At 49.2% G+C, this 23,743-nt stretch overlaps 1 protein-coding gene across 2 annotated transcripts in view; it reads left to right on the forward strand.

Moving 5' to 3' along the window:
• The window catches only part of NT5DC1 (5'-nucleotidase domain containing 1), a 117,799-nt gene that overhangs the window by 78,515 nt on the left and 15,541 nt on the right, over window positions 1-23,743 (forward strand). For both annotated transcript variants that reach the window (XM_055329763.1, XM_055329764.1), the window contains exons 7-8: window positions 18,493-18,667; window positions 19,982-20,079. In XM_055329763.1, coding sequence (XP_055185738.1) covers window positions 18,493-18,667; window positions 19,982-20,079 — 273 coding nt within the window. The remainder of the gene's footprint in view (window positions 1-18,492; window positions 18,668-19,981; window positions 20,080-23,743) is intronic.

A 23,743-nucleotide genomic window follows, 5' to 3' on the forward strand; every position in this document is an offset into this window, starting at 1 on the left:
CTCCCTCTGCCTGGGAGAGGCAGAGGCCTCTGTCTCTCTCTCTCTGTGTCTCATGAATAAATAAATAAATAAAATATTTTTTTAAAAAAAGGACATTAGGTTAAAACTAAGGGGAAATAGGAATAAAGTGTGAACTTTAGTTAATGCATTAATATTGGCTCATTAATTGTGACAAATATAATATTGTAAGATGTTAATAATAACAGAAGTAGTTGTAAGATACACGGGAATGCCCTGTACTATCTTTGCAAGTTTTCCATAAATCTGAAATTCGTCAAAAGCTAAAAGTATATTTAAAAAGCCACAGCTAAACCAAGACAGCTAATTCAGTGGTCATTTTATCCAGAAGCTATACCATAAGCTCTCGTACGTGTCCTCCTTAGTTTTAAGGGCCATTCACGGAGCCTGTCTCTGGTTTCACTCTCATGATGATGTTTAACATCCTTTATCAATCACGCTTCATCTCTCCTCCTACTAGCTTGGAATAGCTTTAGGTTTCCACGGCGGAGGCTCAAGAGTATCACATACTCATATTCTCCTCCTTGTTGGCATGGCTCCCATGGCAGACCAGGTGTACGTACTCGCGTGAGGAAATCCACCCTTGGCTCCCTTTTCTTCCTCCACCTGGTCAGAACAGTGTCCTTTACAGCGCACAGGTGCTTTCTTCTAACCAAGGTTTGGAAATTTCCCTGTTTGGTTTCTCTTCTCTTGGGTGAGAATGAAAAAACAGTGAGGAGGTACTCGGGCAGCACCGTCTAGAGTTGTGGAAGGAAACCCAGATCCACCCAACAAGTAATGCAACTGAGTACGTGCAGGATGGGAACGGAGAGGGAGGGACCCTTCAGAATGGTAAAACCCGATGAAAAAATGTAAGGTAAGTAACAGAACCGTTTCCACCTTTCTGGCTTTAGCCGTGATGCTTAACCATATAATTGGAGGTTGCTCCCACCACCTTTATTTCAGGAAACAGTATTGCTTTATGCATTCTGTGCATATGGCACCGAACCTAAGGACATATGTGAACACGGTCTCTTACAGAAACTGGAGTCAGAATTACTGTGTTGCCTAGAGAGCGGTGTTCTGTAATCTCTGAAGTGGTAATTATCGCTTAGTGATAGCAGATTAACCGGTCAAGGTTCCCTAATATGACCAGCAGCTACGGAATCAACTCAGTAGCGCTTTTCAACTGGAGCCGAGCATTTCCCTTAGTCAGGTTTACTGATGATGCCCAAAGTGGGTGTTTGACATAAAAAATAATAACGTAGATGGCATGTGCTTTAATGACTCCCCAAAGCCTTCTCATTTAGACTTGGATGTGGTCCATCCCGCCCATGAAGTGGGGAAGGTAACGGATGGCCACCCTCTGACCAGAGAGGACAAGGACACACAGGTGTAAAGCCTGAGCCACCTGATTCTGGGCAGTGTTTCCCCTTCTAGCCCACACTGCAGCCTTGGCATGGTTTCATGATTCTAATTATTACTTTTAAAAAGGCACTTTCTGGACCAAATCATGTTTGCTTGCTATTTTGATCCAAGGCCACACTGTCGCCGTATACAGCCATGGCTGATAATTTTAGGAACGGTGGACCGAAGTTAGCCTAGAGGAGCTCTGCCCAATAGAACTTCCTCGGTGATGGCATGTTCTATATCTGTGCTGCCCCCGCGGTGACCAGTAGCCACACGTGGCTGTCGAGCACTTGAAATGTGGCCAGGGCGGTGCAGGAACTGACTTTAAATTTTTATTTAATTTCGGCTAATTTAACTTTAAATAGCTACATGTGGCTAATGACCACCGGGTTAGCGTGGGTCTAGACAGGGTCGGGACCCTCCATTATGACGCAGGTTCCTCTTACACGTAACCTCTCAGCATTGCCTGGGCACGCCGGACCATTCTTTGCCATTCTTTTAGAGAATTAATATTCTTGAGAACCTTATTTTCTTAGGCTCAGGATATTTGGGATATATGAATAGGCAGCGCAACGTTTCTTCTAAATTACGACCCACTTAAATTTGAAGCTGTGAGATCCTAGACCAGGACTCTAAAGTAAAATTCACTGAGTTTAGGGACTTCTGGGTGACTCCGTTGACTCTTGATCTCAGCTCAGGTCTTGATCTCAGGGTCGTGAGCTCAAGCTCTGCACTGGGCTTCACACTGGGTGTGGAGCCTACTTAGAAAAGAAAAATCCACTGAGTTTATAGTTCACCACGCTCTTTTTGGTGGAAATGAGAGAAGACAGTGATCTGTATGCCGTCGATAACACCTTTAAGAGATTGAACCTTTAGAAAATTATTATTGGCAAGAGGTTTATTTCTTGGAAAAACAAAGGGCTGTTTTCTTTCACAGATACAAATCTGTTATTTGATGCCTGCAAAGTTCAGTGACACTTTAAATCACAATTGGGAGGTATTTACAGAGCCAGACATAAACGTAGCCCACATGATGTTTCCACGAGATTCAGTGGAATTTTGAGTTTATAGTCAGGGAGAAGGGGAACGTGGTTTATAAATTCATAATGCATTGCAGAGAAACCGTATAATATTAAAACAACAGCTGTTTTCATTACTATTGTTGTTAAACTGAACAACTAAATTTAGAAGCGCCGTGGAAGAAATTAGAGAGTTCTTAGTTATCCAGCAGTCCCTTGACTGGAAAATCTCAAGGAATGAGGAAAAGACCAAAGTAACATATTATCAGGAGTAATATAACAATTCAGAAAAGAGGGCTGCTATCTCATTAGACACTTTTTTTCCTTCTAACATGACTTTTGACTTTTTTTTAAGATTTTATTTATTTATTCATGAGAGACACAGAGCGGTGGTAAGGGAGGGAGAAGCAGGCTCCCTGCGGGGAGGCCGATGCAGGACTCGATCCCAGGACCCCAGGATCACGCCCTGAGCCAAAGGCAGATGCTCAGCCTCTGAGACACCCAGGAGTCCCTTCATGGCTTTTGACTTCTTAAAACAAATGCTTTTCAGTTACGTTTAAGAGACAACTATCTCAAAAAAAAAAAAAAAAGAGAGAGAGAGAGAGACAACTATCTTCCACAGATTATGATATTGGAAAAACACTTTTTAAGCTGCGAGACAGAAAATAGTAAAATTGATCTAAAATGTTATTCGCTGTAAATTTGAACAAACTAAATTACCAAATGCTTGCTTTTAATAGTGAACGGTTTTTGATGTTGCACTACATGGATCCTCTTTTGATGTGACTCTTTAATTTCTAACATCACAACTTGTTTCTACTTAGTGTCTTGAATTCATCATTACGGTCATGAAAATATTGTGTCAGTTCTCTATAATTACTGTTGTCAAATACTGGTAAACATGAACATATTTTTAGCTAATAGAATATTTTCGGTCCCCATAAGCCCTCCTTATGCTCCCTTCCAGCTAATATCCCTTGCCTCTGGGAACATCTAACACCAAAGACTAATTTTGTCTGATTTTTTACTTTATTTAAGTAGAAGTAGGCTGTGTGTGCTCTTATGTCTGGCTCCTTCGACATGGTGTCTCTATACTTCATCTATGTTGTTGAATGTAACAGTAAGTTCTTGATTTTCACTACATTATACCATTATAGCTGTACCACAACTCATGTAATCATTCTGGACAATTTATGTAATCATTGATAGACATTTGGGTAAGTTTAAATTGGGGGCTTTTACAAATAATGCTTGTGTAGCTGTTTTCACGTTCCTCTCAGACCTGTACCTAAAAGTAGAATCACTGCATTTTAGAGTAAATGCGTGTATGTTTAGTTTTGGTAAAAAATATTGCCAAACAGTTTCACAAAGTACTCGTACAGTATAGGAGAGTTCCCAATACTTTATATTTTCAGTATCTCGCCAGTACTTGAGATTGTCAGGATATTTTTGTGGGGCAGGGGGAACCGCTGAACATCTATAATAATCATACTTTAGCTTTTGGAAAAAGCTACTAGGGAGCAGCCGGCTTAGCAGTTTTAGGCTGTGGACACCCCTACGCACACACACACACTGGGAACATCAAATGTTCCCACTCCCAACTTGCCCTAGACCCAGACAGAAAGCACCTTGAAGAGCAACCTTCGACCCAGTTCGCTTTGGGCAATGATGGCAGTTGTCCTGCAGAGAGACAGTTGGGTGAGAGAGAATGAAGCGCTGCTGTGAGCCCGAAGGCTTTTGACGGGGTAAGAAATACTTGAGGAGTCAATAATACCAGAATTTGCCAGGCGCTCTCAGAGTGTGTCTGGTGATTTTCATTGTAAGTGATCTGACACAAATAGCTGTCAGTTCACCCAACTGAATTCAACAAACATTATTTTGGCGAATGCTTCACTCCTAGCTTGTATATTATAGAGATGCAAAAGGAGTGAAAGATGACGACTAAAAAAAAATGAGTCAGGAAAATGCAAGGTATAATAAATGGATCCCGTCTTGTATCTAGTATCTAGTGGATTGGCAAAAACTACGCCCGGTAACACGCTCCAGGGAGAGTAGTGTGAGGCTGTACACGTACTGTACTGCCAACGCGCTGTAACCACGCCGGAAGGACACTTGGTGTATCTACTAAAATTAGAAGTGTACAGGGGCAGCTGGCTGGCTCAGAAGAGCGTCCAACTCCTGATCTCGAGGTTGTGAGTTCCAGCCCATGTTGGGTATAGAGATGATTTAAATAAATAAAAGTCAAAAAAAAAATTAGAAGTGCACCTCTGCAATGACCCAGCAGTCTCATTTGTAGGAATAAGCCCTGGAGAGATACTCATCTGTGCATAAGAAATCATACCCAGTGGTGTTTACCCTGAAAATTTTAGACATGAAAAAAACTCTTCAATAAAGGACGGGCAAAGCCATCTGTGGTATGTTCATACATGGATCACTCTGCCATGGTTAAAAAGAATGAAGCGTCTCTAGAATGTAAGCTCTGGGAGGGCTGGAGCTTGGCTTTTGTTCGTTCCCATGTCTCCAGCCACTAGAACAATGCACAGCAGCCATGTAGTACGTGCTCAGGAATTATTAAACGCATCTGTAAGTATACGGCTGACCTCCAAGTCATGCTGCTGCATGGAAAAGCAAATTATGGGAAATCTGTTTTATAAAATACATATATGCGTGTATGTAAGTTCATAAAAACTTACTGGAAAAGTGTACATCAGCATGTGAAATACATACGTGCGATTGCACATCTATAAAAACTTATCTGGAAAGACATACAGCAAATGACAACATGTTACCCCTTAAGGGCAAACAAAGGGAAGGGACACAATTTGGGAATAGTATTCAGAGAAGACTTCAGACTTCTCTGCAGTGTTTCAAATTTGGAGAAAGGTTATGTTTTCTTATATTAGGTAATTACAAGATATTTTTAAAATGACATTTTACTACGGAAAGATAATTTCCGTGTTGCCTGGCAGGTTGAAATAATCTGGGCAAAGAGCTCCTCCCTCCAGAGTCCCCCAGGCTACGCGCGGCCATACAGAGTGTCCAGGCGTGCCGGATCTAGTTTCCCAAACGAATTCCTCAAATATATGGAATAAATTGGGAAAAAGGCTACAGTGATTCTGCATACTTAGGAATCAGCCAGCTGTGTGTGTTTTCATCTTTGTTCTGATTCTTTTTACATTTGAAAAATACATTAAAAAGTGTTTATTTGAAAAGTGAAGTATTTATTCACATCTTTACAAAAAGACTTTTTTTTTTTCTCCTTAATAAGGGAATAAAGAAGGTTAATAGGAGTAAATAGTGAGGGATGTGGGGTGAAAGGATCAGGAAAGCAGGATTTCCATTGCACGGGGGTTCGCCGGCTCTCTGATGGGCGAGTCCGCCTCCCTAGCTCTGCTGTCCCGCCTGGGGCCGGGGGCCGGGGCTGTGCGGTCTCCGGGCGCTGCCCACTGCTCTGCGAGGAAGCCCACGCGATGGAGCAGGAGGCCGCCCAGCTCGTGTTTTGCCCTGGAAGACGCAAAAGGGACAGCTGTGCCTCCTCAGTAGCACCTCTGGGTTTTCGACCTGTTTTGGAGGTGGGTGACTCGGCCTCTGGGCCCCATGGGGCCGTCCTGTGATGCAGCGTAGCTCACCGCCCGTAAGCCGCGTGCCAGGCACTGTACTGAGGGCTTCGTGTACGTCGTCGTGTTTGACGCACGTGCTAACGGTATGGGACGGCTTCTCTCCTCATTTCATCCAACAAACAACCAAGGGTGCAGCCGAGACTGAATCGGGACTGTGCAGCGTGGCCCCGGGCCCCAGGACCACATCCCGTAGTGTGCGCGCGGGTCTGCTCCACGCGGAACTGCTCTGGCCTCCGAAGACTTTCCAGCAGGAGTGGAATCGCCCTTCTTCTTAAATCAAGGGCAGTAGCCAGGGCTTAGTGAAGTTACCTGTAAATCATGAATTCTTTTCTCCCTTCCCTCCCATTGTGTTCTATAATGATTTTATTTGCTGACATGAGACGTTAAATTAAACTCCTCTTTAGGTTTTAAATGGAGTTCTCTGGAAGGAGGGACATTTGCCGTAGCTTTCGGAGAACTTGAGCTGTGCCTGGTCACCTGAGAGGTCTAGTGAGGGTTCCATCCGTTCACGCTTTCTTCATTGGGTGCACATAGTTCTTTTAGTTTTTATCACTAGCATTTATTTGCCGGACGCTTAGTAAAATGTTTACCTTATTTAAATTGAATCTTGAAAGTTTCCTTCTTGGTTATTGAGTAATTCCAGGCTTTTGGGTTTTCCGGATTTAGGTTGGCAGTGCCTTTCCTTTCAAAAAGAAATAGTCTGATCACTGATGTCATGTGCTTGCTTTTTTTTTTTTTTTTTTTGTCATATGCTTTCTTAACAAAATTCTTCTCGGCCAAAAGAAAGTCGGAATGTAGTATTTCATCGGTGAATAGTTTGATTATTGCAGTGTGCTTTTATTCGGGTCTTCTGGGAACCTGTAGTAGCTCTGCCTTGGTAACTAGACCCGTTTTCTGCTGAGAGCAGGTGTGTCGTACCTTGTTCTCCCCAAGACTGACGACGCACACTAAATACGCACCCGCATTTATACTCCTGCTGAGACGTTTTAGCCTTGGGATTCCACTGAACTAAAATCCATGATGAGGAGGGCTCAGAAATAGACGTTTGCCTCTGAGTACAGAAGTGGTGTGTCCTACCAGAGCACATAACACTGCATTCCCCCCACTTCAGGGGAGTCCGCCCGACCCCTTAGGAGAGGTTTCGTTGTGTTACCCTTACCGAGTGCGCGGCGCGTCCTGGAATCTGTAACTGGCGCTGACCTCCATGGCACGGGGAGGGCCGCGGTACGAGCGGGCGGCGGGGCGGGTGGCAGCGCTGCGGGGAACCGGCGGCCCGGGGCGGAGCGGATGCAGGGAAGCAGGGCAGGGGCTCCTCGCTGCGCCGCCCGCGGGGCGGGAGTTGGGGTCGGCGCTCGGCCCAGGCCCGCGCTTGGCGCTCCGGCCCCTGCCCCTCGGCTTCCCCAGGCCCCCCCAGCCCTGCCCTCCCAGATCCCCCCCGCTGGCCCTCCCGGGAAGGGGGGGCCCACTGCTTGCTGGACGGCCGCCCGGGAGGCACACCTGCCGCCGTGTCCCCAGGCCCCCTCCGGCCCACGTGGGTCAGCGGAGCCTGGGCGCCGTCCCGTGCCGCCCTGACCGTCTGTTCCCCTGGAGCCGGGGTGCAGTGGGTGGACCCCGAAGTGCTGTCTGCGCTCCTGGCGCTGCACCCTCGGAGGCCCGGGTTACGGGAAGCAGTGGGGTCCTGTCTGAGCACTTGCTCCCTGGGGGCACCCTGGGGGCAGGCAGGCTTTTGGTTTCTAGGACGTCTGTCCCCGCCGCCTCTAGTATCTCCCTTCTGAGCCTGTTCCTCCTGTCCCTGCTCCCCGCGTGCCTCGGAGCCAGACAATCAACCGAGACTCTTTTAGCGGGAGAGAAAGTGGAAGCAGGGGAGGGGGGGCCAGGGCCGAAGGAGAGGCGCCCCGGGCGGGGTCCGCGCCCCCTCGCAAGCCCGAGCGGCCTGGGCCCCGTCCAGAGTCGGTGCTTACCGACTGAGCCACCGCCCTGAGCCCGCCTTGTCCCGGCCGCCCGGTGTGAGGGCCCCTATCTTCCAGCTTTCTGGAGGAGGCAAAGCTTTCAAATCAGGGTCACCAGTGGGCCGGCTTCCCCCGGGGAAAACAAAACCTCTTAGGAGGAGGCTTGGTGCCTGGCAAGTACGTTTAAGACCAGTTGAGACGAAAGTGACCGCTGTCCCTTTGAAGCCAGCGCCCAGCACCGGTGCCAGGTTGTCCCTGGCGGCGTGTTTACGCGGCTGCACCAAAGAAGACGCTCCGCTCCCTGCAGCTGATCTGGAAGGCTGTGCTTCGGCAGCGCTGCCTCTGCTCACCGCAGGCCGCGAGCCCTGGGTCCCCGGATGGCGTCATCGTGTCATCATGTGCGATTCTTGGATCTTTCTGCTTCCTCTGACCTTAACCAGCCGTTAGCTTTCAGCCGAGGGCCTGCGGCGTCTCGCTGTGACCCCTGCTGTTGCTCCATCAACAAGCCGGCCGCCGGATGGGCCTGGAAACATTTGATTCAGAGACAAAAATAAAGTCTCCCAGAATCGTAAAGACCGCGGCAAAGGCATATTTACATTCACTTAGCGAGGAGAACAGTCTTCTGGCTCAGCAGGATGGACGCTGGGAGGACGCGGCCAGGGGGTGATGGAGGGGCAAGTACGTCACGCCCGGGGACCCGCTGTGATGAAAAAATACGTAAAGCCTTTCTTTTTAAAAGATTTTATTTATGTATTCATGAGAGACTCAGAGCGAGAGGCAGAGACCAGGCAGAGGGAGAAGCAGGCTCCATGCAGGGAGCCCGACGTGGGACTCGATCCCGGGTCTCCAGGACCACATCCCGGGCTGAAGGCGGCGCGAAACCGCTGAGCCACCCGGGCTGCCCCGTAAAGCCATTTAGATTGTCTTTCAAGAAGCAGCTTTACCACCAAGGATTTTTGAAGGTTCATTCTGCTTGGGAGACCATGTTACCTTAAAACAGTCGCTCAAATTAATACATTTACTAATTATTATTCTCAATGCTAAGTTATAATTACTTGTTTATTGTTCCTATTCTATAATTATGAAATACCATAGTTACATCAGGAATCAGCAAATGTTTTCTCAAAGGCCCAGAAAATAAAAATTACAGGCTTTGTGGTTTGCCAACCCTGGTCTTTGTGATCACCCGGTAAGTTTTGTCCAAGAGCTCTCTCCTCACACACACACTTGTGCAATTATTAATCCTCTACTGTTTGCCTGACATCAAGAATGTAAAAAACTTAGAGACAGTTCCTTTTCCGAAAGATCTCATAGTCACGGGAGGAAGAACAATACACAGACACACTTGCCACAAGCGTTCACTATCGTGCAGTGCAAGGGTGTCGTCAGTGGTGTTCAGAGGCGTGTGCCTGGGGAGGGCTGTGTGGACAACACGGCCTGAGGATGAGCCACAGACATTCCTAATCAACAAACGGAGGACAGTGCATTCCAGGAAGGGAAATAATATTTATTCCTTGATGTAACATACTATTTTGTTTTGTTTTCTATCTCAACATAAAATCCCTGTTGCAGGATGATTGCATAGATAACTCCAGCTCAGTAACGGCCAAGTGCTCCCGCAGTAGTGCTGAGGAAGAGCCCATTGATTGAGTAATTACACAGCAAAATAGGATGCCGTTTAAGCAACTTGACCTCTAAAAAAAAAAGAAGAAAAGAAAAATTAATTTAAAAAGGGAACTTGACTTCTGCTTTTTTTAATTATTTTTAAGTGGGGGAGGGGCCGAAGGGGAGAGAGAATCTTTTTTTTTTTTTAAGATTTATCTACTTATTCATGAGAAAGAGAGAGAGAGAGAGAGAGGCAGAGACACAGGCAGAGGGAGAAGCAGGCCCCATGCAGGGAGCCTGATGTGGGACTCGATTCCGGGACCCCAGGCTCACGGCCTGGGCTGAGGGCAGACCCTCAACTGCTGAGCCACCTGGGTGTCCCAAGGGGAGAGAGCATCTTAAGCAAGTTGCACGCTCAGCGTGGAGCCCAAGGCGGGACTCGGTCTCACCTGAACCAAACCCAAGAGTCGACGCTCCCCAGACTGAGCCACCCACCTGCCCATATGCTTTTTCTGAATGTAATGTTTTACTTTCCTAGACCCTGGGCGCAAGACCCCGGGCCATACCACAGCTTTAGACATGTAGGCAGCGAGCTTACATCCCGTGAGTGAGGCGGCTACATAAGGTTTAGTCCCTCTGATTCTTACAGACACTGTGGCCGTTCCCAGATTTGCCACTGACCAGTTTTGAGCGAAATCTGTAGCCTGTGCTCATCTTTACTAATTAGAATCTGCTACTCGTCTGCAACAGGACGGGGTTGAAGTCGGTGATTTCCAAGGCCCCTTCCAGGTCTCGGTGCTGGAGCTAAACTAGACAGAGTGTATGTCAGTAGACACCTTTCTCCTGCAGAAACCCACCTTGGTGTGTTCACATCTCAACCTCTCACTTACTTGCATCACCATCAATCCCAAAGGCCTTGAACTGTGATAAGTGCGCAACAGCGTACGGTCTGGGAGACACGGGAAGGGGGTTTATGGCGGCCTTGAAGTTACCTGGTGGCCAAACGCCGTAGCACCCAAGAGGCGGTGTTGCTCGGTTCTGAGAGTAGGCTCGCTGCCTCCGCGTCCTGGCTCTGCCGCACTCTGGCCTCGAACCTTGGGGCAGCTTCCTTAGCCTCTCTGTCCCTCAGTTTCCTCAGCTGCAAACTGGGAATAATATAGGTCCCATCCCACAGGATTGTTATTCTAAGTATTAAAGACATTCGTGGTTGTAAACGCCTTGGGCTTGTGTCTGCAGAAATAAGCACTCAGGGCATGTTGGTTATTGTAAGTAGCTACGTATAGATCCCTTTATAAAATATGGTACCAAAACTATTAAAATGTTTTAAAATAATGATGACGCCCTTGGAAATTGTTCAAATATGATGGTGAACAAGACAACACGGGTAAAAAATTTACGTGGTTGCTTAAAATTGCCGTAAAGTTCCTATGAATAGAGCGTGTCCTGGCGGCGGTCACACCAAAATATTGGTGTATCTGGCAGCTGGTCTGAAAGGAGAGCCCCTAATGAATTATGCCTCCCAGAGTTTACACCCTTCTGTTTTCTCTTAAAAATGAGCTGCCCCCGTATAATCAGTAAAATGCAGCCGAAATGAGCCCGTAAGACTTCCAAGGCTGTGTCTGAGAGTCCTTGCGGCTCCTCCTCGTGTACCGGGGCCACGTCCGGCTCACCCTGCGACGGGCGTGCTGCGCTGAAGCCCGGGCCAGCTAAGGACAAAGGTGTTTGACCAGCCCTCCCCGTTCCCGCCACCCCTGCCCAGGTGCCACACAGCAAGTGAAGAATTCCTTAAATGATTCCAGAGCCAGTGACATCCGACCGACAGACCTCAAATGAGAGCCACCCGCCGAATGCTGAACTCCAGCAAGCCTCAAAACCATGAAATGGGGTAACATGCTGCTATTTTAAGGCGCTACGTGTGAGGTGTTTTTTTGATACAGCAGTAGAAAACCCAGTGCAGTGAATTTTCTATAACAAGAGTGTGTCATTTGATAAAAGCAATAATTTAGTCTCTTTAAATAATGTTATTTTTTTTTAAAGATTTTATTTATTTATTCATGAGAGACACAGGGAGGGAGGCAGAGACACAGGCAGAGGGAGAGGCAGGCTCCCTGCAGGGAGTGAGACCCGATCCCAGGACCCCGGGGTCACGCCCTGAGCCCCAGGCAGACACTCAACCGCTGAGCCCCCCGGGCGTCCCTAAATAATGTTATTTTCGACATCAGTGTAGTGTCGACGCTAAGAGTATTATGCTTTATATGTGTCTTTAAGTTGTGTATTTGGTCATTTTCAACCTATAAATTCACAAGAATAATACCTTAGCTACCCTAGATCAGGGTAAGCTTATTGGACTTTATACAGGTAACAAAGTACAGGGTGGTCAAGGAATTATGTTTATTTGTGTGGAAACTCTCTAATCAACTCTTACAGAGAATCTCCTTTTTTCCGAGACATAGGTATAGGATTTCTCTTGACAATGACAAACAGAGCATATTGAACGCTTTTTTTTCTTTTTTTTTTTTTTTTTTAATTGGACCGCTCCTGTCTGGGAAATCTAAATGTGTGGTCCTCACCTCTCGGGAGTCCCATGTTCAGCCCCCGGGAATCTGGTGTGGACTGGAGCACCTGCTGTGCTCCCTCCGACACCCACAGACGCGGTGAGGAGCGCAACGCGGAATGTCGTTCACCCACTGAGGCCCGTGTGTGTACTACGGGTAAAGAATTCTGGTCCGGGGGCCCTGAGTGGCTCAGGTCATGATCTCGGGGTCCTGGGCCGGGGCCCCACATCGACCCCCTGCTCAGCAGTGAGTCCGCTTGTCTCCCTCTGCCCCTCCCCCACTCGTGCACGTTCTCTCTCTCAAATGAATAAATAGAACTTAAAAAAAAAAACCAAAGAATCCTGGGCTAGGGCATTATTACTCCTCAAGACTCCTCACGCAGTTTTGCAGAGCGTTACACATAGACTCTCTGTAGTTGTGCGCTTGCTCTGCTAAAGAGAGAGCAACGCTTTTCTATGTTACCAAGTCCATAATTTCAAATTCTATATCACAAAAATAAAACCCTTGCCAGAATGATCATCTGAACTAAAATGGCTCACTAATTTAAAATTTTAGAGTTTTCCCCCTTTCTGTTTTCTTTTTTCTTTTTCTTTTCTTTTTTTTTTTTTTAAATTGACTTGGAGTAACTGACTAGGTGGCATTTTATGGAAACCTGGAGGATACAACTGACGCAGTCCAGATTTGGGTGGAACGTGTGGTGGAAACCGAGCTGCTTCTGGGTTCTGGGTGTCCTGGTACAGACGTGGCGCAGACCTAGCACCTATTCGGGCCTTTCCTGTTTGCATCAGACCCTGTGAGACCCAGTAGTGGATAAGTGGTCCTTTGTGACTCTGCTCTCAAGTGTGTCCTCAAGTTCAGCTCCTCCTACTTAGTCATAGTTCTGCATACTTTGGGCTTTATTAGTAAGAAAGTATATTTCTGAAGACAAGAAGGATGTCTCAAGTAAATAAGGAGACAGTGCACCCTTGTGATAAAATATAATCTTTACAACGCACGTTTCTTTGAAGATCAGTCTGTTTTTTGGAGAAACCTCGAATGCTTTTGACTTGAGGTTAATGGGGGATAAACATCCCAAAAGACTTAATTTTTTTTCTGTTGTGATCCCTATGAATTTTAGCAACTGGTTTTCACTGTTTCAGTTTCTAAGTAGCTCACATTTGCAGTATGTGAGAATTCAGGAGTGCTATCCAGAATTTGCCTTACATACTTGGTAATTTTAGTTTTATTTAAACTGTTCAAAAGATCGAGGTTTACCTGAGCTATACATGTATTTACATTTTGTAAATATATATACAACAGAAACCTTCTGAAGTATTCTTTGGAGGTGAACAAAAACAATTTAGAACCTGTTTCGTTTTATTTTGGATGTTTCTAGAAAAATTTGTGATTTTTTTTTTATCTTTTTTTTTTTAAAGATTTTCTTTATTTATTCATGGGAATACACAGAGAGGAGAGAGAGAGGCAGAGACACAGGCAGAGGGAGAAGCAGGCTCCGTGCAGGGAGCCTGACGTGGGGCTCGATCCCGGGTCTCCGGGACCACGCCCTGAGCTGTAGGCGGCGCTAAACCGCTGAGCCACCGGGGCTGCCCTTCTTTATGTATCTTGAATTGCATAGACCTGGTAATTGGAATTGTGGCACTATTCCAAAGCATCTCCTTCTGGTTCTCTGTTGCTCCACGAGAAACCACCACAAAACGTAGTAGACTAAAGCCACCGTTTGTTATTGTCCCTGATGTTCTGGGCCAAGTTGGGTGCTTCGCGTGTGGGGTCTCCCAGGGGCTTGCAGTCAGGAGTCAGCAGGGATGTCGTCAAACGAAGGCTTGACGCCGCTGACTATCCAGGAGGGCGAGGGCGCGCTCTTAGTTCTGGGAGTTGGAGCACCTACAGTTAAGTTCATCTGACCTGCTCCGCACAGCTCGGTGGTCTCAGATTGGTTGCACTTTTTACATGGCACTGGCTTCCAGTTAGGGAGCCGTTCAGCTCAGATAATGGTAGAGGTTTTACTTTTATGATGTAAAACTTGAAATTATGGGCTTGATGAGTTAGAAAAGTGTTAATACCTCCGTCAAGTGCAAACGCAACTACCACTACGAAGGATCTATGTGCCTCACTCCCCCGCCCCCCCGGCGCCTCCTCCCATTCGTGCACATTCTCTCTCTCTCTCTCTCTCTCTCTCTCTCTCTCTCTCTAAGGTGAAAGCGGTCCATCTGTGCCACCTCGTTGACTGGTTTGCAGATTGGCCAGGTGTGAATCTTCGGAGCCTATCCTCAGAGGTCTCTAGGGTGGCGCACAGGAACGGAGGTTTGCTCCAGGTTCTGCGCAGGCTTCGTTGTGCTCCCGGGTTGGGGGAGCACAGGCTCGGGCAGCATGACTTACCAGCTCCTCTGTTCCCGTCAGCTCAAGTGGACCAAGCCAGTCTCCCTGAGCGTTGCCTGTGTCCTTGCTTTCAGCGTTCAGCCCTCGTATCCCCTTCCTTCTCTTCACTCGTCTGCAGCACAGGCTTTCTCTTCATCAAACAAGGTCCTTCATTCAGCGCTCATGCCTGCATGTGACATCACACATCAACAGCAGTTAACACGTAGTGGTCGCCTCCTACGTACAAGGCCCTACGTAAGCGATGAAGTAAAGTAAAATCAAGAAACCCTTGTCCTAACAGTGTATGTTCTCACTCATTTGGGGAATATGAATAATAGTGAAGGGGAATATAAGGGAAGGGAGAAGAAATGTGTGGGAAATATCAGAAAGGGAGACAGAACATAAAGACTCCTAACTCTGGGAAACGAACTAGGGGTGGTGGAAGGGGAGGAGGGCGGGGGGTGGGGGTGAATGGGTGACGGGCACTGAGGGGGGCACTGGACGGGATGAGCACTGGGTATTATTCTGTATGTTGGTAAATTGAACACCAATAAAAATTAATTTATATATATAAAAAAAAAAGAAACCCTTGTCCTCTGAGAGCCTGTGATACAGGCGGAGGCGGGCAGGATATACAGGTACTAATCACAAGAGTTCTAGTTCCTAAATGTCAGAGCAGTAACCCTTAAAATTACTTGGGGAGTCTTTAAAATTACCAGCGTCATCACCCCAGCGCAGAGCAGTTAAATCAGAATCCTTTGAGTAGGGCACAGATACAGAGATAGAAGTCAAATACTGTTAAAATATAAATTTTCTGAATTATGTTTTTCAATATATACTTCATTTTCCAATTCTTAGGCGTTGTCCTTTTTCTGAGCATTATGTTTAGCATGTAGATTTTTACTTTTCTTATTCTAGATACTCTGGATTTCCTTATTTATGAGTATATTAGCTAGAAGCAAATATATTTATTTACTCTTAGATTAGATAGATCTCATACATAGGAAACCTGTCGTAATATTAAATTTGTTTCATCTTTTGCCCTCTGCAAACAGAAATAATTTAGAGCATACTTAACCCATTGCTTATATCTCATCCTTCAAAAAAATTTTTAGTATCTCTTGGCCCAAAATAAAATATACGTGTGTATATTTCAGAAAATTCGTTCTGTCACCTCCTACAGCAAGTACGTGTAACCAGTTCAGAACTAAGCCTTTTAGCTGCTCACCAGCATGCTCTTCTATCACCGTGAAGGTCGTAAACGCCTCCGTCTCTCCTGTGTTAGGTTCTGCTGTAGAAACACCAGACCTTACGTGGAGGCTGACGGTGGAAGTGCTGGCGTCCTGGCATCTCTGATCCCCTTGGCCTAGAGCTTCGAAAGCTCCAGCCGCAAAACAGTGGTGACACAGTTGACAAGAAAAATGCTTCCTTATTCCGTGATGATAGAAACCGAGATGTGGTGCAGTTGTCCGCTTAAAAAAAAAAAAAAAAAAAAAAAGTTATTTTTAATATTCAAATTGTACTTTTTTTTTTAGCCACCAGAGGTCACTACGTCCTCAGTCACATTCGGTGCTTGCAGCCTAGGCCGGGGCAACACTTGCAATAGGATGACCTGGACGGGGCATGAATAGTACAGTTTTTTGTTTTTGTTTTTTGAATAGTACAGTTTTTTGCCACTCACAGGTTATGTTACAAATCACCTGACTTCATTTTTAAATTATTTATTCATTCATCCATCCATCTATTCACTCATTCATTCATTTATGGCGTGGAGAGAATCCCAAGCAGGCCACATGCCCAATGCAGAGTCTGACGCGGGGCTTGGTCTCATGACGTTGGGATCATGGCCTGAGCTGAAGTTAAGAGTCGGACGCTTGACTGGTTGAGCCACCAGCCAGGAGGCCCTTCCATTGACTTTAAATAAACATAAATACTCTTGTGTCTGCCCCGCGCTAACTGAAGTAGTCGCTCACTGAACCTCTGCTCCCTGCCACGCAGAAAGGCTCCCTACCCTTAGGAGGGTACGGTCACTTCAGGGACATAATTTAATGGACAATTATAATCCAGTATAATATGTTCGACCTAACTCCTTGGGTTTCGTAGCTTGATTTATTTCAGTAGAAACATGAGTGTGTATTATAGGCACCAATACTGTATTATAAAGTTCAGAATTGCTAAAAGACTCAATCTTTATTGTTCCCACCACAAAAAAAAAAAAAAAAAAAGATAATTATGGGGAATCCCTGGGTGGCTCAGCGGTTTAGCACCACCTTCAGTCCCGGGGTCCCGGGATCGAGTCCCGCATCGGGCTCCCTACATGGGGCCTGCTTCTCCCTCTGCCTGTGTCTCTGCCTCTCTCTCTCTCTGTCTCTCATGAATAAGTAAATAAAATAATTTTTAAAAAGATGATTATGTGACACGATAAAGGTGTTAGCTAACACTAGGGTGGTAATCCTGTCGCATTATATAAATATAGCAAATCAACACGTCGTGCATCTTGAACTCACACGATGCTGCGTGTCAGGTATATCTAAAAGGAGATTTTTTAAGAAGATGAGTGTGTACTTGGCTAATTAGATCTGCTCCTTGGATGATTGGAGGTTACAGGAGAAGGCAGACGCGTTCCCCAGCCAGTCAGCGGTCATCTCTAATAAGAGCACCCGTGTGTCGCGCCGGGCGTGTGTACAGGAGTTGGCGCTTTTCGTTCGTTCATTTCAGTCTGGCTTGGGAACGAAGTGAGGACAGGCGTGTTACTCCTCGGGGAATCGTGTTCTCCTACTCAAGTCTTGCATTTGCACTCTTGTGGTTTACTAAGGGCAACCACTAAAACTAATTTGGGCAAGAATTTCCAAATACAGGGATCCCTGGGTGGCGCAGCGGTTTGGTGCCTGCCTTTGGCCCAGGGCGCGATCCTGGAGACCCGGGATCGAGTCCCACGTCGGGCTCCCGGTGCATGGAGCCTGCTTCTCCCTCTGCCTGTGTCTCTGCCTCTCTCTCTCTCTCTCTCTCTGACTATCATAAATAAATAAATAAAAATTAAACTTGTTAAAAAAAAAAGAATTTCTAAATACAGTATTTAAATGTATTGCTTTATTTTTTTTATTCATTTGGAAACGGAGTGGTCTGCACAGCAATCTACGTTTGGGTCACAGGAAGGCCCGAGGCACGCACACGCGGAACAGCCGTTTTCTCGGCTGTGGGGTCTGGTACAGGCTCGAGGGTGGAGATGTTTCCCGCATCATATACCACAAAGGCCATGTTATCCACCCCCTACTATCCCTATTGCTACAAAAGCCTTGTTTTTCTGGAGGAATCTCGGAGACCCCCTTGGGTGTGATGGGCCCGAAGCCCAGCGGCGCCGCCGACTGAGTCCCTCCGCAGACGGTTCTGTGCTTGCTCTTGGATCTCACGGTTTTCTCCCCGGATTCGCCCTGCTCACCGGCGCCGTCTCTTCCCTGAAACAGACTTTTTAAGGGTCGCTCCACGGTCGGAGGCTACGGAGGGGCCGTGGGGCCGCACGCGGTGCTCCTGTGGGGCACACCCGGGAGGAGCGGGCTTCGCTGTGTTCTGGGCCCCGGGCCCTGAGTGTCGCCGCCGCCGCTGGGCCGTGGTCCCCCTGGGGCGCATGGGCCCTGCGGCCGCCCGGTGGGGCCTGCGGTGACCTGAGGCCGCCTCGGGCACCGCCGCGTGCTCGACACTCGCATTCGCAAATGCTTGTTGGCCGCCGACGGAAGGAGCAGTTACGCGGACATTGCCGGCGCGCCGCGGCGTCCTGCCTCGGGACCGACGGGGTCCGGTCCGCTGCTGCCGCGGGCGCCCGGGCGCTGGGCGGGAGGCGCGTGGCGCAGCGTCGCGGCCGCGTCGCAGCCACGGTCCCGTCCTCCTCGTTTTACCTGTGGCTTTGGGACGTGAGCCTCCTGGGGACACAGTGAGCCAAAAGAAGTTCTTAAAGAAAAATCTCCTTGACATTTTTGTTTTTCAGAAAACTGCGGAATATACTTTCCAGAAATCAAGAGGGACCCGGGCAGGTACGTGCACACGTGTCCCGAGCCTGTGAAGAAGTGGCTCCGGCAGCTCAAGAGCGCCGGGAAGGTCCTGCTGCTCATCACCAGCTCTCACAGCGACTACTGCCGGCTTCTGTGCGAGCACATCCTCGGGTGAGCGGGCGCGGGGCTGCGGCCGCGCGTCCCTGCCCCGTCCCTGCCCCGTCCCTGCCCCGTCCCTGCCAACGCTGGGTGGCCGCCGAGGGGCCCTGGGCCGCGCTGTCGTCCCGGAACGTCCCGGAACGCCCGGGCGGTCCAGGTGCACAGGCCTCAGGCACGCGGCCGCGAGCCCGCCCGGCCACCCCCCGAGCCCGACGCCTGTGCCCCGACGGCTCTCGCCCTCCTTGGCATCCCTTGAAGATGGGGCCGTAAGGCTCACGCGCATGAGCGGGGCTCCGAGGGCAGCTCAGGGAGCTGCTGGTCACGTGTTCATCCTCGGTTCCGCCACCCCCGCGAGTGACGCCAGGCCCCGCCTGGCCACAGCCGGACCCTAAACGGGGCTGCTGGCCCCCCGGGTGCCCCTGCACTTTCAGCACGTACCGAAGTGCTGAGCGTGAAGCACATTTCCCCCTCCCAAGTGACCTGAGGCTGCCGCCCTTAGCCCCTAGCGTCCACGCTCCTCAGCGCGTGTGGCGTTAGGTCGGCCGGTGGCATATCCGTCACCTTCTGAACACAGAGGCCCGGGAACCTCGAGGTGAATTAAGGCGCGCGTCCCGGACGCCCCGCCTGGTGCCTCGTAGACCATGGAGCCCGCGAGCCGTCCCGACGCCGGGAGCAGGCTGCAGCCCTCTGACCTCCTCCTTCGTTAGCATGGACAACCCAAGCTTGTCTCCCCGTCCCAGCCTCTAGCGCAGCTGAGCCCGGTAACTGTCGTCCCCCCAGTGCCAGAGTCCCAGCTTTCCTTCGCCGTCCCAGGGGATCCCAGGCGGAAAAACTATTAGTCTTGTTATCTAAAAACACCACATCCTAAGATTTCACCGATTTCCAGAATAAGGTATCTTCTCCACATTTGAACACCCTGAAAGATGTCACTTGAATGGATACGATGCTCGCTTTCCGTAGGACCCGCGTGGCGCCCTGGATCAGTCGTGACTCCATGCTAACAGACGCAGAGCTCAGGCCCCACATTTGAAGACCCAGCTCGCGAATATTTTTGTTGTTAGAGCTCTTGAGTCCCTTCACTGTCGCTGTGAGCGTCAGGAGGCCGGCTTGGCACGCTTCCTGACTGCTTCTACTTAACGGTACATTTCAGGAAAGAATGGCGCTCGACCGCCTTCCGTTTCTACACGTGAAATACATAGAAAGTGCGTAAAAGTTAATCAAAAGACAAGAAATGGTTCTGTGGTCAGACAGGTAAAGATTAAGTTCTGTTTTATATGGACTTTCTCTAATTCTTTAAGTTCATGAAAAACATTCTTGCTTCTTTAGGAACGACTTTACAGACCTTTTTGACATTGTGATCACAAATGCACTGAAGCCTGGTTTCTTCTCCCATTTACCAAGTCAAAGACCTTTCTGGACACTTGGTAAGTTAACATTGTGCTTCTTCCTTCCTTCTCTTATTTAAGATTTGTTCTTTCAGTTACTTAACTACCCGTTGGCCGACACGTGTGTGCAGAGTCCCGTGTGAAACAACCCGGGGGGTGAAGGGATGCCAGGTCTTCCCCCACAGGCACACGTAAGCAGGCACATTACATACGTGCGGGTGACGATGGGCCACAGACCGTGTTGCCTGTCATGACTGCCTGTTGGGGTCAACCAGGAGGGCGCCTGAGCGTGCTTGACCCGGGGAGGCCTGTCCAGAAAGCTCAGGAGGGAGGACTTGCCAGGCAGGACCTGGGGGGCAGGCCTTGAGAAGAGCAGAGGAAGAGTGTCCCTGGCAGCGGGACACGCAGACGCACACGCCCGGGTGGCGGTGGTTTAGGCGAGTTCCAGTGACAGAGGATGCTGGTGATTCGGGGGGGGGGGGGGGGGCAGCCCCATAGGTGGAAGCGGGTTGGAATTTTATTCCACAAGCTGCGTGAAGCTATTCAGTTGAGGTGTAAGCGTGCCGTGGAGAGCTCTGGCTGCGGGGCGGGGAGCGGGGCGGGGAACGGGGAACGCGGCGGGCGGCAAGGACAGAGAAGGAGGGAGAGCAGACGCGCCCCGACCAGGGCTGTGCTCGTTCCGCGTGAGGAGCTCGTACTGGAGGCAATAGACAGTGAGGCACGTGGTGGAGATGGAACACCAGGACTTGTGATGTTCTCAGAAACGGAGGATGAAAAGAACAACCAAAATGACTTGGTGATTTTTCTTTTTTTCTGCATTGAGCAAATGGGTGAATGTGGTACCATCTACAGCCGTGAGGGAAAATACAGAGGGAGAGGTTTTCTAGGGTCGGGGTTCAAGCTATTAAGGAATCATTTTTTGACATATTAATCTTGAAATGCCTGGGAGCTACTCAACTGGGACTAACAATTAGGAAATTGTATAGAGGAGGGCAGCCTGGGTGGCGCAGCGGTTTAGCGCCGCCTTCAGCCCGGGCTGTGATCCTGGAGTCCCGGGATCGAGTCCCGCGTCGGGCTCCCTGCATGGAGCCTGCTTCTCCCTCTGTCTATGTCTCTGCCCCTCTCTCTATCTCTCTGTGTCTCTCATGAATAAATAAACAAAATCTCTAAAAAAAAAAAAAGGAACAAAGAAAGAACGTGTACAGATGAGCATGGAGTCCAAGGGAACAGCTTTAGGCTCGAGGTATAAATTTGGGAGAGTCCTCTTGATGCTCAGGGGATGTTTTAAAGCCGCGGGGCTTGTGTGAGGTCGCATGCGGAGAGAATGATGGGGTAGAAGCCAGACTGCAGATGGTACTTCTGCATAATAGATCTTAAACAGGTCATCCTCTCTCTTGATACTCTTCAAGTAAACAGATACAGTGCGAAAAATGCGGTAAAAGTCAATGCATTTGTGGTCTCCAATATGGTAAAAATAAATTTGGAATATTTTTAATGTGCACTGTTTTCCATTACCGGTATGTGTGTGAAATTTTAGTAAGAATCTCTGTGGAACGTGGGGCGCCTGGCTGGCTCTGTCCGTGGAGCTTGGGACTCTCAGTCGCGGAGCTTATGAGCTGGAGCTCCAAACTGGGTCTAGAGATTACTTGAAAATAAGATCTTAAAAAAAAAAGAAAAACCCTCTGAGGAATAGTCTAAGTACTACTCCAGATAGGGAACAGGTGTAGATTTTCTCATCACTCTGTCCTTTTCCCCTAGACCAGATTCTCTTTAGCACTTCTGGGGCTTGGAGCCACATACTTGTTCGTTAGTGGAGGTAGGAGGTGCTGTCCCGTGTGTTAGGGCGACTCGGCAGCATCACTAGCCTCTGATCACTCGATGCCAGTAGCATCCCGCATTCCAAGTCGTAAAATCCAAAAATGTCTACAGACACTGCCGATTTGCCCTGGCGAGCAAAGTTGGCACAGCTGGGAACGGCTGTACCAGGCCGTTCTCATTGACGTATATGCATATTCTCGTACCTTCAGTTTAAAAAAAAAAAAAACCATAAAATATGCCCTGATCCTACATTGTCTTCTGGCTAAAACCTCAATTCTCTGAGTACCTCCACAGCTCAAATTCTAGAAAGAGTTGTCTACACTCGCTGGTTCCACTCCCTCCAGGGACCTCTTCAGACCCTGTACACCTGCCACTGGCCACTGTGTGTTGTGTCTTCGTTCCTGGACTGCACAGAACTGCCCCCCCCCCCAAACCTCCCGGCCCTTTGCCCCTCCCCACCCCACATGCTCTGCATCGTCTGGTTGAGGCTGCGTCTCTGCGCTCTGCTCAGAGTTTGTGGGATCTCGTGCTTTTCCGGGGGACGATGGCCAAGCTGGCCTCTGGGGTCTCACATCCAGGAATGATTAGACTAGAAGATCTCTAAGGTGCTTTCCAGCTCTAACTTCCTGGGCCTCCGATTTAAAATATTCCTGTGGACAAGGCAAGGACTCCTGCAGTTTGTGGAGTTAACGCAAACGTGAGGGCAGTAAGGTTGCCCGGCAGAGGAGGCAGAGGACGGCTGGGGGGGGGGGTGCTAAAGAATGTCCGGTTCCTGACGTTCCTGGTGCTTGTTTTGCTGCTGGTGCTGCTTCAGTCCCCACTGCCCGTCCCCCTCCACCTCTCTCTCTACTAAAATATTCGGTCGCTGTGGAATATTCATTGTGCTCAAGATCAATACAAAGTAAGTCATTAAAGCTATTTTCATACAAATGCAACCAGTTAAATCGTGGCTGTGAGTAAACAGCATCGAAGCAGTTTCAGCCTCTAAATCAAGGGATTTTCTAAGGATTGTGAACTACGGCAAAGGAGGACCTTGCTCTCCTGTTGAATCCACTGGTCTCCCCAGAGGGCGAGGCTTCCGCCTGTCGCCTGTCGCTGTCGCGCTCATTCACTCCGCCCACGAGGACCCGACGGGACCTGGCGCAGTCCTGTGGGCCGCAGCGCAGTGGACGGCATTAAACGGGTATTTTCCGGGCTTCACACCAGTTTCTCAGACAGACTTTCCCTCAGCATGAGTGTCCAGGTGCACGACGTCTCGCCGTCGGTGCGCAGTTTGGAGCCAACATCCGTCAAGTCGCCCTCCCGAGGACTCCTGCAGCCTCCCCTGCGCCGCCTCCCTCAGCTCCCCGGAGGGCCGCCCCGGCCTGCGCTGCTCCTGCGCCCCCTACAACCTTCTTCCCCCCAGACCTCTCTCCCCACCACCTCTGCCCCCACCCCGTGGCCTCACTTCCCCTAAGATCTACCCCCAGACCTCTGCCCCATGACCTCTCCCCCACCTCCCCCCATCCTTCCCCTGTGACCTCTCTCCCCGTGACCTCTCCCTCCATGACCCCTCTACCCCCATGACCCCTCTACCCCCAGGATCTCCCCCCCCCCCTCCCCCCACCTCTGCCCCTGTGACCCCTCTCCTAGGGCGTCCTCCCGCCCCCCTCCCACACACCAGGCCTGCGCAGTATTGGGCTCGGCTCCAGTCTCCTTCCCGCACCTGCTGCCCGCCCACCGCGGCCGACCCCGCGCGCACCTGCGCCTCCTGCCCTTTCCCACCCAGATGCTGTGCGAGCCGCAGCTGCCTCACGCCTGCCCCCCACCCCAGCTCCTTGACACCGTCCCCTCCTTCCCTGCGTCTCGTGCCCACGGCCCGCGCACACTTGGCCCCGATTTCCAT

The sequence above is a fragment of the Nyctereutes procyonoides genome, unplaced genomic scaffold (genome assembly GCF_905146905.1).
Source record: "Nyctereutes procyonoides isolate TBG_1078 unplaced genomic scaffold, NYPRO_anot_genome, whole genome shotgun sequence".
Lineage (NCBI taxonomy): Eukaryota > Metazoa > Chordata > Mammalia > Carnivora > Canidae > Nyctereutes > Nyctereutes procyonoides.